Genomic DNA, 18,973 nt, shown 5'->3' with positions numbered 1-18,973 from the left:
GTTCGTTGGTTGGTTGGATAGCAGGATAACTCAAAAAGTTATGAACAGATTTCTTTTAATTTTTAACCAGAGGAGTGCATTAGGCCAGTTTAGATGCCATTAAATTCTGGTGGTTATCCGGATACAGAAATTAATGTAATTCAAGTGTGAATATTTTTATTGCATCGGTGACCCTATTGCCTTGGCGAAGGTATGCGCTCTATGAGTGCTTGTAATTGTTATTATTGTCCTTATTCTAAAACCACTTGAAAGAATAGCTTGATATCAGTGATATTATAATAATTTCTAATAATGTAATAATAAAAATTATAACCATTCTCGGTCATTAATGCAATATCCTCAGTATCACTATCATTACCATTATTAGTACTGATATTGATATCTTCATATTCGAAGAAAATGTTCCCAAGTAAACACTCTTCTTTTTGGAGATCCAGGTTTACTTGAATATGTATGTTTGAAGTTTAGTGGTAGATATGAAATCCATAATGTAAACAAATGAAGGAAATAAATTTGACAAAATCATTCCCCATTTTTATTATAGCCTATAATTAGACTTAAAACCCAACATACTATACAGGTAAGATTTGCTGCTGTAAATAATATTATTGCTATATGATATATGTTCCATTATGGTGCTAAAATACTTGGTTTGTACATTTTATGCATATTCTGCAAAGTAACACTTAACTACCTCAATAGCATATGTAATTAAATAAAACATCTATGAGGTTCAACTGCAGTGGTTCTTAATTTTTTGCAATCTGACTAAAATTATATCCAAGACTTAAAGCAACACACCAAGTGTTTACTCCATACTATTAACATATGAATATGAATGTATCAGGTATGTATAGTCATTATACCCTTTTAACAATACGTCATTAAAACTTACTTGGCAAGAAAACTTAATCAGCTCAATTTAATGGTAAAGTTTTGGTTATGCTGACACAAGTTCATCTTCTAACTTTCCACATTTGCTCAATGATTCTGATTAAAAACACAAACTTCAAAGGCAAGGAATACATATTTGCAAAACATTAAGTGACACTGACACGAGTTGTGAACCACAGCGCAACAGGGTAGTTCCATCTTTTCCAAATGTTAGTTGGCGATTCTTTTAAATAATGAATAGCTTAAGATTGAACGAGTTATATAATTTGAACTAAATTCTTTACATTATTCAAGGTCATAAAACAGAGAGATCAAAGATTTTTTTATTAAGTATAAAATTTTCTGCTTACATACATCAAAGAACCTTAGGAATCATGTGATACAAAGTACAAAAAATAACATCTAAATACATAAAATACATATTCGGTATGCATGAAAGTCAGTCTTACTCTACCCTGACTACCTGATGAACCAAGACCTTTAGGAAAACCAGCATTTTCAGGAAACTGGTGACCTCCAATTTTCATTTCAGAAATAATTGCAGAAGTATATTGGATTCGGTTCTACATAAATTAGATTTATTTACAGTGACACAATTGTTAACTCAATTTCAACTATAAAGTAATCCTGAACCTCCTCTTCTCGGAGATTCATTAAGTAAAAAAAATACTAAATAGATTTGACTAAAGTTAATCACTTTTGACAGGACTTAATCATTGAACACTAAAATCTAGCCAACTGAAGATGCCTAGTATTTCCAACTAGTTCTTGGTCCTTCAGTAATCTTGTGAGAACTCTAAAAATGCAAATCCATATACAAGTGAGTCTCAACACTTTTATGACATCACTCCAGTTTAATTTTGCCAATAATCAGCATTGCATTTATTACAAGACTGACATATTATGCTGAGAATCATGCAGTATAAAATTGAAAAATGTATAATACAAAAGATAAGAAACATAATGAGGGAAGAGATCTATTTACTTACACATCCCTTGAGATTTGAATAGATTTCATGATAAATAATTAAGTATATCCACTAAATTGACTAAATAATTGTGACATCTGGGATAGTATTTCTTTTTTATGTATATGGTACTGCCTACTGTATAGGCTTTCTTCTCTTTGTATATCTGGACATCAAAAACACGACACAGTTTATAATTTTGATAAGTATTTTCTACTGAATGCATACAGTAAGCTACATGTAACCATGCATAACTTTCATGTGATTGGATGCCCAAGTAACATTTGATTAAGAAACAACAGCAAACTGTCATTAAAATTGCACTGATTAAATTACACAGTATTTTAAGAATTTTCATAGTTTATTTAGAAATGCACTAATATCAATTTCATTCCATATTCTTTATGCCCCTCTTCCTACATTCATAAAGATAATGATGCAAATATTCCATACTATCATCTAACTCTTTCACATTCCAAGCTGATTACGTTCGTCTTTTCCCTAATCAAGCAGACACTTTGTTGCCATTAAGGGTTAAAAATATCAAACCTATGATGTTTACCCGCTCAAACATCAGTCTTTCTCTGTAAAAACTAGAAGCCAAGGTATTGCACCCTATGAAGGTATACAATGAAGAAAATACTATGTAATATATATATATCTTTCTTCTATTTATTTACTCTTTTTAGGAACTTCATATACTGTTGATGTGACTCTTCTTCATTTACTAATTTAATGACTAAATAAGGCAGCAAATAACTTTTTAAAATATTACCTCTGACAAAACTAAAAAAATAAAGGTTATTCACTGGATTTCAAAAGACAAAGTTAGTGTGACAACGACAATAACTTTCATATTTCTTATTTGAAACTGACACTAAAATCAATGTCATTAAAATCAAAATTAATCAATTTGATTGATGAAGCAGTAATTGTACTTACATACTACATTGCTACTGCATAGCTCTCACAGTCCCTATTCAGAACTCTCCCCCCTTTGAATATAACAAAAGTTATACAGTGAGACATAAATTTCCTGTCTAATTCAGCTTGGAAACCTTGCAAGGGAACAGCTCAATGAATGCCTAATCTCAAGCTAAATTATATCTGCTACATGCTTTACTGTGCAGTGCTTGTTTCTTGGTAATACTGAATTAGCCAAGTTGTTATGCATACTCTCAAATCAAGAATTACTTCTGTGTTCCTCAAGCTAGGCTTTAGTTAGTGTACTGTGGAGAACATCTAAACAAACACTGGCAAGGGAAGGATGGTTTCTGTGAATGCTTGTATAAAAATTACAATTGCAGTCTACGCCTCCAGCTGCTACATCACAGGTTGCCTCATCATAAGGACTTCAGGAGGGTGATATGCTGATCTTACTTTAAAATTATCTTTTAAAAAGTTGTCTTTAGAAAACAACAAAAAAGAGAAACAAATTAGAGGCCCTGAATCATAATTTCAGCACTTTGAAAAAAAATCTCAAACAGCTGCTATTAACATCTTAAAAGTATTAATGAACTTGAAGTTCAAGTTCCCTATCTTTAATGTATCTAGAAGAGCAATCATATACAGTATGAGAGTATTAATAATGAAAGTGAGTATTATGAATAAATTCAAAATATAAACCTTCTTAGGACCATTAATTAAGAAAAGAAGAAAAAAAGTGGAAAGCAAAGGAGGAGGAGGAGGAAGAGGGGGGGAGGAGGAGGAGGAGGAAGGGGAGGAGGAGGAGGAGGAGGAGGAGGGAGGAGGAGGAGGAGGGAGGAGGAGGGAGGAGGAGGAGGAGGAGGGAGGAGGAGGAGGAGGAGGAGGAGGAGGAGGAGGGAGGAGGAGGAGGAGGGAGGAGGAGGAGGAGGAGGAGGAGGAGGAGGAGGAGGAGGAGGAGGAGGAGGAGGAGGAGGAGGAGGAGGAGGAGGAGGAGGGAGGAGGAGGGAGGAGGGAGGAGGGAGGAGGGAGGAGGAGGAGGAGTGAGGAGGAGGAGGAGTGAGGAGGAGGAGGAGTGAGGAGTGAGGAGGAGGAGGAGGAGGAGGAGGAGGAGGAGGAGGAGGAGGAGGAGGAGGAGGCAAAACCAGAAGAAAAAGAAAAGAAGATGATGGCAAAAATGACAAAAACTACAAAGCAGAAGAGGAAGAGAGAGATATGAAGAACATAGCATAAAGAAAGGAAAAAATATAAATAACATGGGGGAGGGGGGAAGAAGGAGGGAGGGAAATGAATAACATGGAAGGGAGCAGACTTTAAAAACAGAGGAAAGAGAAGTTGAAAAATTGCATGAGGAGGAATATGGAGAAACAAGAACAAGAATGGAGTGTAATCACATATAGAACATTAACAATTTATGTCATGGATTTTCAAGGATAAAGGCTTAGAGCAAATTGTATAAAATGACACAAAAATATACTGTACAGTGTATATGCTTCCACTTTTCCTAACATATAATGAACACAAAGATTTTCTGAAATTTTTAAATAATAATAATAATAATAATAAATAAATAAAAATAATCAATAAAAATAATCAATAAAAAAATCAATAAAAAAAAACAAAAAAACACATAGGAAGATATTTCTTCACCACTGCAATCCAACATTTCAAAACATCCCAAACCAGACATGAAGGAAGCACTAGGATACAAACAAGTTGCACAATCACTGAGGATGGGAGAGAGAAAAAAAGGGAATTCCACTAAAATCAACCATTTAGAGTAAGGTTGTGGGTTTTAGCTGCGATTTCGATGTTGAGTCAATACTAAATGTGAGTGTGTGTGTGTGTGTGTGTGTGTGTGTGTGTGTGTGTGTGTGTGTGTGTGTGTGTGTGTGTGTGTGTGTGTGTGTGTGTGTGTGTGTGTGTGTGTGTGTGTGTATGTGTGTATGTGTGTATGTGTGTGTGTGTGTGTGTGTGTGTGTGTGTGTGTGTGTGTGTGTGTGTGTGTGTGTGTGTGTGTGTGTGTGTGTGTGTGTGTGTGTGTGTGTGTGTGTGTTGTATATGTGTGTGTGTGTGTGTGTGTGTGTGTGTGTGTGTGTGTGTGTGTGTGTGTGTGTGTGTGTGTGTGTGTGTGTGTGTGTGTGCGCGTGTGCATGTGTGCGCGTGTGCATGTGTGCGCGTGTGCATGTGTGCGCGTGTGCATGTGTGAGCCTGCACACATGTGAGTCTGCACACATGTCTGTACGTATGTGTGTCTGCATGTACATACACGTGTGCACATATGTGAACACATGTGTGTATCTGCACGTGTCTGTGTCTGCATGCACATACCCAAATGTGTGCACATATGTGTAGATGTGCATATTCATGTGTGTGCAAATATGTGTACATGGGCACACATGTGCCAATATGTGTACATGTACATGTGAGCATGTATGTACAGATGTGTGTATGCATGTGTATGCATGTGTATGTGTCTAAAAGTAAGTATGTGAATGTGTGGATACATGTGCATGTGTGTGTGTGTGTGTGTGGAAAAGGAGTTTGTGTGTGACAAAAGAGAGCATTACATGTTAAAAAACAATTACAAATGTCAAAGTTCAATTACCTTTTGAGTAGATATGCTAGTCATGTGTGTGTGTGTGTAGGAGTGTGCATGTGAATGTGTGTACATGTGTGCGAGTGTAAGGAAAGAGAGCATTAATTGTTAAAAACAATCATAATGTCAAGTTTAAATATTTTTTGTGTATTTACTATTCAGTACGTAATGTTCATACAATGGTACTCTCAAAATGAGAGCTCGTAGAAAGAGAGAGATCAAGAGAGCAAAATTTCCACTGAGGTGATTATGTTCCAACATCTCACTCTACATATTTTTCCACATGAATTTTTCTTTGTTTCTGTATATACTTTCATATCAGTTATTAAAATTACATCTGTTAAATTAAATTTTCAATGAAAGGCTCATGTTTTGTCTTCTGCTTGCACTAAAATGGCAAAGTACCAATACCATGTATATTATTCAACTTTTAATCTGAAGACTTGCAAACTCCATTCACTATTTAGTTATATATGAGCAGATTCTACATATTTCAAATAACTCACTATACCATCAGACAGAGTAATGGGAAAATACTAATAAATATTTTCATCTAAAAAATATATCACGTCACAAAGAAACTTGTTTAAAATATGATATGTATAGCAGATTAGTCTATCATATAGATGGGTTCTAAAAGTTTTTAAAAAAGGGGAGTCCACACCCTGTCGTTGTTCCCTGCAAAACACACATACAAACACACACACAAACACACACACACACACGCACACGCACACACAACTTTAAAAATAGACACAAACACAAAGAAAAAACGCATGCACGCATGCACATGTGCACACACACACACACACACACACACACACACACACACACACACACACACACACACACACACACACACACACACACACACACACACACACACACACACACCCGCGCACACACACACACACACACGCACACACAACTTTAAAAATAGACACAAACAGAAAGAAAAAACGCACATGCACGCACACATACATTCATACATACACACACACACACACACACACACACACACACACACACGCACACACGCACACACGCACACACGCACACACGCACACACGCACACACGCACGCACGCACGCACGCACGCACGCACGCACGCACAGATATATAGGCATGGACACATATAGGCACGCATATACACAAGTACGCACACACGTGCAGGCGAAGACACTAACACACAGGCACACCCACATACACACACAATGTAATTCAAAAGGTAACATTAAAATTTGCTATACTTTTTCTTTGATCTCAGTAATCCAAAAGCCAGTGGAATGTGAACTATGAGGAAAAAACAAAGGGCAAAAAATCTGGATTAAGCGTTCTGCAAAAAGTCACTTAAAAGATTCAAAAGAAAGAAAGCCAAAAATTTACTTCCATCACACTGAACTTTTTCTTCAGTAACCTTAATAAGACCTTCCTTTATCAAATTTCCCTTATTCTTTAAATATAATTTCCTTGTAAAAACTGCACAACATAGTATCTTATAAAAATCATGATTCAAATAAACTAATATAAAAAGTATTGCAACTATATTCCACCAAGAACATGGTCTTCTCACAAAAAAATTGTGAACTTTCAAAAGTTAATCCATTTTCCATCTTTTACCTGAAATGCAGTGGAATGTCCCTTTAAGAATATACAAACAAAAGCAACCAAAATCACCACCTCCCAGAAATAAAGACAAGAGAAGCAGATAGATGGAGATGAAAAGAAGATTGAGACCAGTAGATGAAGGGTATTTCCATAAGGCAATGCAAAATATTAGCTTCTCTTGGTTCACACACTAAAAAGCACTAAAATGCTCACAACTATGCAAGTCCAGGTACTTCATCGTCATTTGTATACTTCTGAATGGAGTAGATAATAGGGAACTGGCTTTAACATGAAGCTTTTACAGACCCAGGAAAGTCACAAATGACTCTACATTTTATAAAGTCATCGAGCTTAAGAAAACTCTCAGGTTCACACCAAATCAAGGCATTAAACCTGCAGTCAATCATTTTGGTTGAACAACATCTGTAAACACAGGTTAACCATTATCTATTAGTCCACAGAAAACTGAGCAAGATTCAAAAACTCACCTCTTCCACACAAAATCACATCTCTCATTTCTGTAATATAGTCAAAGTTTTTTTCTTCTTAATTTTCTTGATTTTACTTGCATTTTTCAATGACAAACAATTTCCATGACTTAATCTCACTCTTGTTTGTTTACCTGTTTCCCTAAACTTTCCTTCTCTATGCCACCAATTAGCCATAGTCCAGTTGGTGTCACACATATCTATCGAGGTGCTGCTGGAAGTTTGTGAGGTAGATCACTAGCTCATCTACAGTGGGTCTCTCCCGTGGTGCTGTTGTCCAGCAGAAGGTCATGGCCTTGAATCTGTCCATTAGAATTTATGAGTCAGTTACAACAACATATAGCAAAAGGTTATACATATTAACCCATTGGACCCAGATGACACTGTGGTCACGTCATGGAAAAATTTTAGTCTAGGGGCAGGAGGCGTGAACAAACTGTCATCAGGCAAATTGGTGAAGGCTAGCGTGATAGAAAAGACTCACCACAAGTGCACAAAGCACTTGTGGTTGTGATTTGACTCATTTGGAACTGAGAAGGGGGCTTTAGCATTATTCCCATCGATAAACAAATATGGAATTTTCCTTGCACTGAGTACATCATATGGAGGCTGAGCAAGGCAAATAAGCTATTACAATCTGGATAAAGCAAATCAAAAGACAAATATGAACATTGGAAAATGGTAATAAAGCTGAAAAGGTTTACACCAAATAACTTTGCAAAGGGGAGGCACAGAGTCTTGTCACCGCTCATGGGTGTTCCTGTGTGCCCGGCCTACGCGCCACACACCCAGGATGTTGGCCATTCGGACCATAATGTACAGATACGAAATATGCCACAGCAACATGTATATCTATTCTGCATAAACTTGACTTGCAATACAACTGTGCAGGGCAACAGAGAAACTAATTTCAAGAATATTAATAATCCCCTTTGCTTCTTTCACACCAAGTAATCAATATTTATTACATGAATGAGGGTAGTGTAAAACTTTATTTTTGCTTATGAATTTCAAAATCAGGCATTCTCTTGTACTTCTACAAGGGTTGGTGAGAAGACAGTCAACCTCTTTCACACAACTAAGTGGCTGCAAAACTGTTTACCCATGCCTACATTACTGAAAAAAATGAATAATATTCTGAACAAGACAATCCACTACTAATGCCATAACTCAATTAAAAATCCACAACAACATATAAGACATGCTCAATACTTACAGCTCATCAGGGCAGTTTATAGGCTGTGCAAGGCGAACCCCTTGGCGAAGGACAGCAGACATTTCAAAGGGATCTATTTCCGCATAAGGCTGCTGGCCAAGAGTCATCACTTCCCACAGCAGAACACCCCATGACCACTGTGGGTAAATATATTTAGTTGTAATATGGAGTGAGAGACTGAAATGCTGTAAATAGAGAAACTCTTTTCATATTTAATGAGAAAAACATCTTGAATGTGAAGCCCTTTCAACCCCATTACTTGCTGATTTGAATACTGTCATTAAGAGTAGATCTCCAGGAAATAAATCTGTATCAGAATAAACTGATTAAACTCACCAACTTTGAAACACTTGAAGGTCTAGTTAATGAATCTTTATCATATACTATTATCAAAATCATCGTCAGCCTAACATAGAAATACAACTATCAAAACAGTTGTAGAGGCAAACAATGTGGAATAAATATGATTATACAATTTTTTCTGAACTTTAAAAATATCTAAATTTAACACAAACATATATTTATTGAAAATAACACCAACCACATCTGCTGCTGGAGTGAAGACCTTATGTGCAAGGCTTTCCAAAGCAAGCCACTTGATAGGTCTGTTTTCGTTGTCTCCTAAACAGTGATAGTCACTTGGAAAGAGATCTCTGGCGAGCGCACAGTCTGTGAGCTTCACATGGAGCCCTTCATCAACACTGTAAAAGAAAAGAAAATTCAAATCACAGAAAACTTAATTCTTAAAAAATTAACTCTTGGCCACAATGGCAACTGACTTGACAGCTCAATCTTGGCAGCACCAGCTGTTGGCTTGAGCTAGCCCCATCATCTTGGAAGAAGGCCGAGAGTGAGTCACATATATTATTTATGAATGCTGAGGTATTTCATAAATCTTTAAGTGCTCCTTTGTTATCAAAAATGTTAGAATATCTTTTTATTAGTTTGCATTTTTTTAAATCATATATCTGTGTTTATCTACCTATAACCCTATCAACCCATTCACAGCGGTATATTTTGAAGCCAAAAATAAAAGATTCCAGGCAGCTACAAAGTCTGTCTATCTGCCCGCTGGCCACGGCCCACGGCCCGCTGCTGCGTCGGAGCACGAGCCCCAATACAGCGTCACAAAGGCACGATGCCCGGCAATGTTTATTTTTTCAGTTGTCTCAAATATGGGACACCTGTCGCTAATGGGTTAACTGACCGAATTTGTTGGGAAAAGTAATATCCAAAATAGCTAAATAGAAAATTATCACTTAAATACAAACATTATTAAAAATATATTATTATCTACTTACACACAGTTGCGAGTAGCTACATCTTTGTGCAGCAACAGCCGTGAATGTAAGAATGACAGAGCTTGTAGAACTTGAACCCCAACACCCACAACTTCCCTTGTGACCAATGTATGACAGCCTTGAAGAAATCTGAAAGGATATATAAAAACACATATACATCAAACATCTTTTTAAAAATATGTATGAAAAAAATGATTACAGTTACATTCTTAACATCACAAGATTAAAGGAAACTACATAAAAAAAAAATTCAAGGATGGGGGAAGTCCACACAATAAGCCTTTTTTTTTTTTTTAATGCATCAAATTGACATTTCTGACAGCTAGAAGATAGGCAAACCCATGCCTTAAGAGAATAAAACATCATATAATACATAAGTCACAGGAAGGAAATATCCCTAGAAAAGCTGGAAGGTGGCAGGCATACCCTATTTGGTAGCTATGAAAAGGTGGATCAAAATGGACAGGACCAGGTTTGTAATTTTGGCATTCTCATGGCATACTTAATTACTACAACACAATGCAAGGAAGTTGACAGTAAAAGCTGGCTGGGATACACTGGGAGGACTGGAAATCTCCAACTTCAATATCAGGGAGAATTGGAGGGAAACCTTATAAAATTGTGAAATAATTCTGTTGGAGGGTTTTCATGTCCTCTCCTACTTTACATGAAACTCTTCAAGTAAAGACATGAATATTTAAGATTCAACATTTGGCTTAACAGAGTGTTAATCCAGTGGCATCAGGTATATGTAATGTCCATTATGGGTTTGTTTTATGATCTTTGTTTACACAAAAATGACTACAAGCACTTGTCACCAGGGAGTCAATTGGTGCAACTATGAACTTTAATTCTTTTCATTAATCCAGGTAAGACTGAGGAGGACTGGTAACTGACTCCTTGATGAATGTGCACTTCTGGAGCCATCTATGTATAACAGAAGTGAATAAACTAATATGACAGTAAATTGGGTATGTATGTACTTGCCCTCCCTGCATCAACAATTTTCATCTGCAAACCATTATTCACAAGCAAAATTCATTACAAACAATTACAAGCAGCTATGACTAATCAATTCACCTTTTGAGATTTCCTTGTGAAGACCTTGGGAAGATAATACATGGTGGAGCCTCTGGGGGGGTGACTACTGCTCCCAGAACCCCTAGAAGCTGGTCATGGTTTAGGCCTGCTAACATCACCCCTTCACTCAGCAACACTGATCGCTGTACCTCACTAGATCCATCTGTTTCAAGTAAAAACGATAGCATAATATTCTTGATACTCAAAAGAGGTAGCAGAGGTTTCAGTAATTTGTAATTATTATCAAAGACAGACCAATTTCTTGTCAAATGGTAAAATCTGTACCCTTGTTTAAACATGCATTAGGCAAGGTAAAATTTCGACTATTAAAAATATACGGGACTACAGTCATAAACCATTCTTTTCAAAGTTCAAGGACATAAAAGGAAAAACATAACAGCTGCATATTGGGGAACATCTTTTTAAATGACAAGGATATAAATGTTTTAGCAATGAGATAAAGCAGCAGTGCAGAAAGAGCCCTATCAATGGAACCAGAAAATATTTTCTGTAATTGAAAGGGCCTGGTTTAAATTTTGGGAAAATTTTCACACATGATCTACTTTGAAAAAATAATAAACATGGACTTTTGGCACTTGTCTCCTTTTTCTCAAAACAATACAAAAAGATTCTTGAAATGCTTGACAATGCCATTTACAGGGCAATTGACATGGCTTTGATACATGAACTACATGAGACAAAGCAGTTAGTTTTCAGTGAAGGAATGTATGGGCAAAGACTGTACTTTATATTTCTCTAAGTAAAATAAAATCATACAATACCTATTCCACATATTGCTCAGATTCATATTACTTATAAATGTAGGTCTTTTTTTAATATCCATATTCATTTCCTTAACTCCTGTTTTATGAAACATGCTTCACATCTTCAGCTGCAAAGGACACAGGATATACCAGATAACTAAATCCATATCCACAAAAGTGCACATGCATACACCCACATACATGGGTTTCCCCTGGGATTAAGTCTGTACATCCACTACTGATCACTCAGTAACCATACACCTACCAGACAATACAAATCACACTCAGCTAATCCTACACTATGCCAGTAAATGAAAATATTTACATTATGGGTGTTTCTTTATTATCCCTATTTTCATGAAGCAAGGTAAAATACTTAATAGTTCAAAAACAGTTCAAAATAAAGCAAAAGCAACCTTTTAAGAAAAAAAGCAGAGAAAAATTATGAGGAACTTACCAATGACTGTTTTTACAGTGACACTGAGGGGTTGCTTCTGGTCAGGGGGTTGGTACACTGCATGGTACACTCTGCCAAAGGTGCCCTCCTGCTCCACCTCCAAGAGCTTGAGTGTTTCCTTGTTGACACTGAGACCCGTTAACTTGGCTGATATATCACCTGAATAAGACAAAAAAAGGATCTTAAGCCAGGTTCCACTAACCAGACTCAACCTTGGTTCCAGAGCCTGGCTGCCTGGGTTCCTATTTAGGTTCCATTACAATGATACTCACCCAGGGTTGGCAAAGCTAGGTTGACTTCAAAACATTTTTAATTGTGTTACAACTGTATAACAATAACGAATTTTTATATAATCAAAGACTATATATCAACCCCAAAAATATAAAAAATTGCTTGACATGAGAAAAGGATACTAGCTCTGGCTCACCTAGTTCCCCAGACAATATGCCTAGGCCTCAGCAAAACAGCTATAATCCCAGAATTCAGTCAAATCCTAGAATCAAGGCTTGTGGAACTCTGGTTTTACTTAGTTTGCCATGATGATGGCATATTGCTAATGAAAAATATAACCCTTTCATGATGGAATTTGGTCCATCTTTTACTTTCTGCCTTAAAAACAGCAAAGACTTTGAAAGGCATAAAATTCCGAGTACATTACTAATGGAGGAATAAAGGTTATAAAGACCCCTTAAAAACTCCTCTCCACCCCTCAACTATCTCTATCCCACTTACTTAGCCTGGGATCTGTGTACTGTGGCTCAGGACTGCCTGTGGTGGTGGTTGTGGTAGCTGTTGTATTTGTTGGTTGTGGAGATCTCCGCAGCTCACTGAGAGAGGATTGGGAGGTCTTGCCTGCTCCTCCACTGTCTCCACTGACTTGGTTATTAGGGACATTTCCACCACTTGCTGCACTTCTGCCAACAGTTCTTTGTTCAGAAGCACCTGTGCCACGTCGTCTGCAATAAAAGTATGTATTTTTATGCACAATTCAACATTCCTATAAGATGAACAGAGAAACTAGTTGCAAAATATGATAAAGGTACATCAATAAAATTATCAATTCAATAAAATGTAACCTTAATCACATATATCATAAGAATAATTCAATTAAATATTTTAATCAATAACCACACTGTTAGGAAAGAATCAAAATAAAACAAATTCAAAATTCTCCAGGATATTTCTCCCTCACCTGCCAGTGTTTGGCCGTGCTTTATTGTTCTTTATATGATTAAATATGGCGAGGAAGGCCACAACCAGAAGGAAGACTCCCAAACAACTAATGGTGATGTAGACCACAGTAGTGGAGTGTCGCGCTTCCAGAACCTCCACTGATATCCCACCAACTTCTCCGTCACGTTCTGATATTCCACCAACCTTTCCTTTAAGTGTTAGATAATTGTAATTCTTTCTAATGCAAAGTTCAAAAATTTAATTCACATAAATTCAGAAAATGTAAGTTAACTGTTATCATTGGAAATGTGTAATTGCTTCTGATATTCTTATATGCATATCCTACACAAGAAAAATATTCCTATCGAATCCCTAGAGTACAATTCCTAGGTTCACCTTGGCTCTTAGCCACATATAATATCAAATATTAATTCTTCACCAGAGGCTAATTCAGTCCTTACTTTTTGAACAGCTCTGTCTCACATACTAGTTAAGTCTGACTGCTGGTATATCAAACAGTAACCAATCATAGGAGTAACAAAGTTGGAAAAATGAATGAAAATATGTATGATTCACAAAACACACATCAGAAAAATCCATATATTGCATAATAACACTGTAATTTATCAAGCAGTAAATCATGATATTACATATACATAAAAAATACAAATAACAAAATAATGCTACAAAGTAAATATTACAAATGTTACAAAGAAAATGGGGACTTTTATAAAGTGCAGTAGCAATAGTAGTAGTGTAGTAGTAAGGTGTAATAGTCTCTGATATCTTGGAGATGCATAGAGGAAGTACTGGTGGGAAGTTAAGTCACATAAATACTAAAGAGAAGGTACAGAGCTTGGAAAACAGCCTGCTTGACTGGGATATGTGAAATTACCTAAAGTGCTCCATAGAGGCAGTAGACATTAGGAGTTAATTGTGAGTATACTAAAACATTTAATGAATGAACATTACAATGAAGCTTCTAATCTCATTCATATTTTATTCAAATAAAATCAAACTTGACATTTGTGCAACATTCATGGTATGTCTACTTAATATGAAAACTCAGAATATGGTTATAAGTACATGGTGATGTGTAAAGTCCATTTATATCTATTAAACCAAGAAACATATCCAATCAATTTGTGTATCAAAGGCAAATAAATTCTATCAGGCTAAATAAAATGTAAAGCTCAAGTCATATTCATAATTATACTAACCTCTCAAACATATTTTCTTTCTTCGAATGTTGAGCGTCGGTGTATTTACCAATGATGTACTCATTGGCACTTTTATGGTTATTGTCACATCCACCTAAAAAAAGATATTTAAATTCATGCACCAGATTTACATTTAATATCAATAACGAGGCTTTTTCAATTCTAATTCTATCTATTTTAGCAATTAAGATTTTAACCTTTATTTTTGAGATGATAATTCAAAAGGTAATCATCAAAACTCATTTTCACTTTTATATTTCATTTTAAACATTAATGATTTTTCATCATCTTCAATTTTAAAAACACGACCTTTAATAAAATGTCTATATATAACTAGCCCAACAATACCTATAACTATATTAATTCATTAATACATTGCAATCCAGAAACACTTTTATAGCTGTTACTTTATTAGGGTCAGATTTCCTGACAAAAACTTAAATTCAAGCTGCACCTCCATACAACAGAGTGCTCATAAGAGAACAGCTGCAGTTTACCTGAGTGGTTAGTTTGCCAGTACAAATCAACCTTATTGTCCAGGATGAGGGGTATGTTGGCACTATACTTTGATCGCTGATGTTGTACACCGGGGGTGCCAGAGCTTCACGATTACCAACTTGAACCGACATATTATATGGCATCTAGGAAAAGAAAAGATTAAATAGAGGAGCAGCTACATATATTTGCCAATGAAGGCACTTATCAATTACATTCATTAACCCTTGACAAATATGTTATCCATAATTACAAGATTCACATCACAATTTCTTATAATTGGAAAACTTTAGTCAAGATTTTCTTAATTCTTTAATAATATAGGTACTCGCTGGCAAACTAACAAACAAGCCAGGCGCAAACAACAATCAACAATCCAGTTATCACGTCCACTAGCCAAACTTTATTACGGCATTTGGTTAACTGAACCCTAAACTTATGTATAAGATGTTAAAACTGAATCAGATTTACATTTATATGAAAGAAATTTGGATTATTTTTTTTCTTTTCTTTTTTATGATATATCAATGGGAGGATTCTACCTTTTACCTTCCTGTGATCCATATCAATTAGTATTGTCAAAATACATGTCCTTTCCTCTCCAGTAAGTACATACAAATGAAATTCTCTGACTAGGCCCAATAGTTAGGCAGTTCAGACTTACACTTTGTCAGACTGCCCAATTCTATTTCACAGGACTTGTATATATGTCTGAAACTGGGTATAACTCATTTCTGACACACACACACATATATATAGAGTAAATAAAAATAAGGAATCTTTTCTGTTAGACAATATTTACATTACCTAAATTCCTAACTTTAAAACAAATCCTACACAAAGTGTGTCTTTTAACATATCAAAAAGGATGTGATCTTACCGTCATTCCTCCCAAGGCCTGCCAATGGAAGGTCAGGAGGTCGACATGCGGCGGCACAACCACTACGTACCCCAGGGCATATTTATTCACAGTTCCATTCTGGACGTACCACAGCTGGGAATTCACACCTGCAAGAATATGTTAATGCTTGATCACTTTGCACTACATTCATTCTGTGATGTACCCAATACATGTATAAGATTAATTGATATACGTTTTTGATTCAAATGCATATATATTTCATGCAGTTTTCTTTAAGGTCAAATAAGTTACTGGCTGAATACATTTTCAGAATGAAAAAATACTTAATCTAGGAATAGTACCACACAAAATTTTATATAATAATCTAGCCATTAGTCAAATCTGAATTGAACATAATTTTACGTGTTAGGATGGTGCCTGGCAAAATTCACTCAAATCTTCCATTTTTCAGATGCAAACACAAAAAATAATGTAGACATGTGCACAAGCATATTTTAGATCCTCCCAGCCTACACAAAATCACTGTCTTTTCTTCTTCCCCTTTATCAGCCAACAGTTAGACAACTGTCACTATAAGTTTATTCTTGCAGTGTATAGAATACACTGTAAGTCTGTCTGCAGGATTTTACTTTGATTTTGCTATTTTACTTTGACTTTGCTTTGCTATCATGCATTACAATGCACAATCCAAATAAAAAATAATTATTCTTCAGAAAAAACATTTCAGTATTTGGCAGGTCTGACACAATCATGAATAAAAGGTTTGTGTACACATTCAGCAACTAGCCACAATTATGGCAGAGAGGACTTCCCAGGTTTAAATCTCTTTTTACCCATGTTTATCTAAAGATCAAATATGCCACAGCAAAAGCTGTTGACAGTGGGGAAACATGCTCCTTGTGCTTCTAATCTTTTACTTGTGCGGCTGACTAAATGCACAATAGTGAGCTTGCGGCTTGATAATGTGAGTATTATTGTGACTGGTAATACCCTTCAGGCACAGCAGGATAGAGCTGAAACTTGGGAGGACCAAGTGGACTTAAGCTGTGGGCAGTGCTTTTCATTATCTTTTTCCTTTACTTGTGGCATTACCATTTGTGTCAGCACATTATTTTTTTGTATTAACAAGTACAACTTTATGTCCTCTACAAGAATATCATCTTCAATTTACCCTAGCTTAGTGCATCCCTACCATAAGGATTAACACTGATTTAACTGAATAATAAAATAGGCAATAATATATAATCTTAGACTTACCACAGATACACTTTCAGCATCTACACAAAGTAATGTTAACAGTAAAATAATATGATTTCAAGCTGATTTAGTATATAAAAGATGACAACAGACCAAGAGCATCTTAAATCTTGTCTTTCTATCGTTCATTTCTAAAACATATAAAATCAATTTAACCCACTTGCGCTGGTATATTTTGAATCCGAAAATAATAGTTTCCAGGCAACTTCAACATCTGTGCGTGGGGCTGGTGCAGATTCTGCCCAAGCGTCAGCCACGGCCCGCGGCGGAATCAGAGCACAAACTCCGATCCAGTGTCACACCAGCGGGCCGTCCGGCAATTATTTTTTTTTCCAGGTGTCACATATGTGAGACACCCATTGTAAATGGGTTAATATTGCAAATTGGTAATGGATTACTATAATTAGAAAATTTCTTTATCCTAATCTTTACCTATAATATAGACCAAAAGACTTGGGAGGGGGGGGAGGAGGAAATACTGGGAATCTGGGGCTTTAGGTGAAAATACATATATTCCTAAAGATACTAAAAAGTGGCCTTGAAGTGGATGATGCTTCTGATACATCTACAAAGTTCTGTTATTGGTAGGTTTGCAAAATTACACAAGTGAAATGATAAATAACAATATAATAAATTTTCCATAAACATTCCCTGGGTATTCCAGGCCCTCTCTAGAATTTGACAAGTGCATAGTAACACATGAACTACTTGGGATATTGCAGTAATGAGTTATATAGTCAGTATTTTGTTATTCCTGGCAAGATAAACAAGATGTACGACTTTAACTCTGACCAGTGATATGTAGGGAATATTTTCGTTATTTAGCAGTGAATATTAGGCTGCTTCAACTTGAATTACGTTGTTTCTGACTCTATTCCTTAGGCTCAATAAGATGGCAGTGTCCATTTCCTTCTAAATCTGCACATTGCTATAAGTATCCTATACTGATGCAATCATTTGAATTTCCTGCAGAAAAATATAAATTTCTTTCAACTTATTCTCTGGGAGGGTATGTTGCTATCGGTAATAATTACCAAGTAAGTATAAAAAAGGAATATAGTATGACTGAAAACTCACATCAAACAAGACACATTACTCAGACCTATTAAGGCTCTATCTTGTTAATCAAATGTGGTGGGAACGTTGCACTCCTGGCAGGAGATTTCTGGCTATAGTGAAAAATACCAAACAATACACATGACCAGATACTAAAGACCTACCCAGGAGTTTCTTGACGTCGTCAGAGTCGACGTAAAGGTTGAGCGAAGATGAACACTGATCAACCACCGCCATCACCACCAGCACAAAACACAACCTCATTTTACACAAACATGGGTTACATCTACACTCCGGATGTCACTATCACAGGAAGGGACGCTCATAGGAGAGTATGGATGCCTCTATCACAACAAAGTTCTAAAGGCAACAGGAACGCCTTGTCTTTCGCCAGACGCCATCATTATTTACATCCATTGTTCGATTCGCTTGTCAAGTTTGTCACCACATTCCGATTCTTCATTATTACTGATAATATAACATGCATTCGATGCATGTATTACAATTCACATGAAGGAATGCTCATAAAATAGTATGAATGCCTCTTATGCACCATAGTTCTAAAAGACAACGGGAACGCCTTTTTCTTACACCAGACGCTATTATTATTT

The 18,973-nt window shown here is 36.1% G+C and overlaps 1 protein-coding gene across 1 annotated transcript; it reads right to left on the bottom strand.

Annotated features, from left to right (window-relative positions):
* Window positions 1-7,527: 7,527 nt before the first annotated feature.
* On the bottom strand, window positions 7,528-18,973 carry LOC113819663 (tyrosine-protein kinase Dnt). Its single transcript, XM_027371862.2, has 12 exons — window positions 18,527-18,973; window positions 16,068-16,195; window positions 15,190-15,333; window positions 14,693-14,786; window positions 13,492-13,681; window positions 13,032-13,255; window positions 12,300-12,458; window positions 11,079-11,241; window positions 9,999-10,127; window positions 9,239-9,398; window positions 8,698-8,834; window positions 7,528-7,783 (listed from the first exon to the last, which is right to left on the bottom strand). Exons 1-12 carry the CDS (start codon window positions 18,624-18,626, stop codon window positions 7,672-7,674), a joined length of 1,740 nt encoding a protein of 579 aa, XP_027227663.1. The 5' UTR covers window positions 18,627-18,973; the 3' UTR covers window positions 7,528-7,671.

Source organism: Penaeus vannamei, chromosome 1 (assembly GCF_042767895.1).
Source record: "Penaeus vannamei isolate JL-2024 chromosome 1, ASM4276789v1, whole genome shotgun sequence".
NCBI classification, from domain to species: domain Eukaryota; kingdom Metazoa; phylum Arthropoda; class Malacostraca; order Decapoda; family Penaeidae; genus Penaeus; species Penaeus vannamei.
The sequence above is the reverse complement of the archived record's forward strand: the minus strand, read 5'-3'. Positions and strand labels throughout refer to the sequence as shown.

Excerpts from the sequence above, each read along its gene's own strand:
- LOC113819663 (XM_027371862.2), bottom strand. The coding sequence starts at position 18,626 with ATGAGGTTGTGTTTTGTGCTGGTGGTGATGGCGGTGGTTGATCAGTGT. Across the intron at positions 10,128-11,078 it reads TCACAAGGAAATCTCAAAAG|ATTTCTTCAAGGCTGTCATA; the intron begins GTGAATTGATTA and ends ATATCCTTTCAG. Across the intron at positions 8,835-9,238 it reads TCACTCCAGCAGCAGATGTG|TGGTCATGGGGTGTTCTGCT; the intron begins GTTGGTGTTATT and ends ATTTACCCACAG.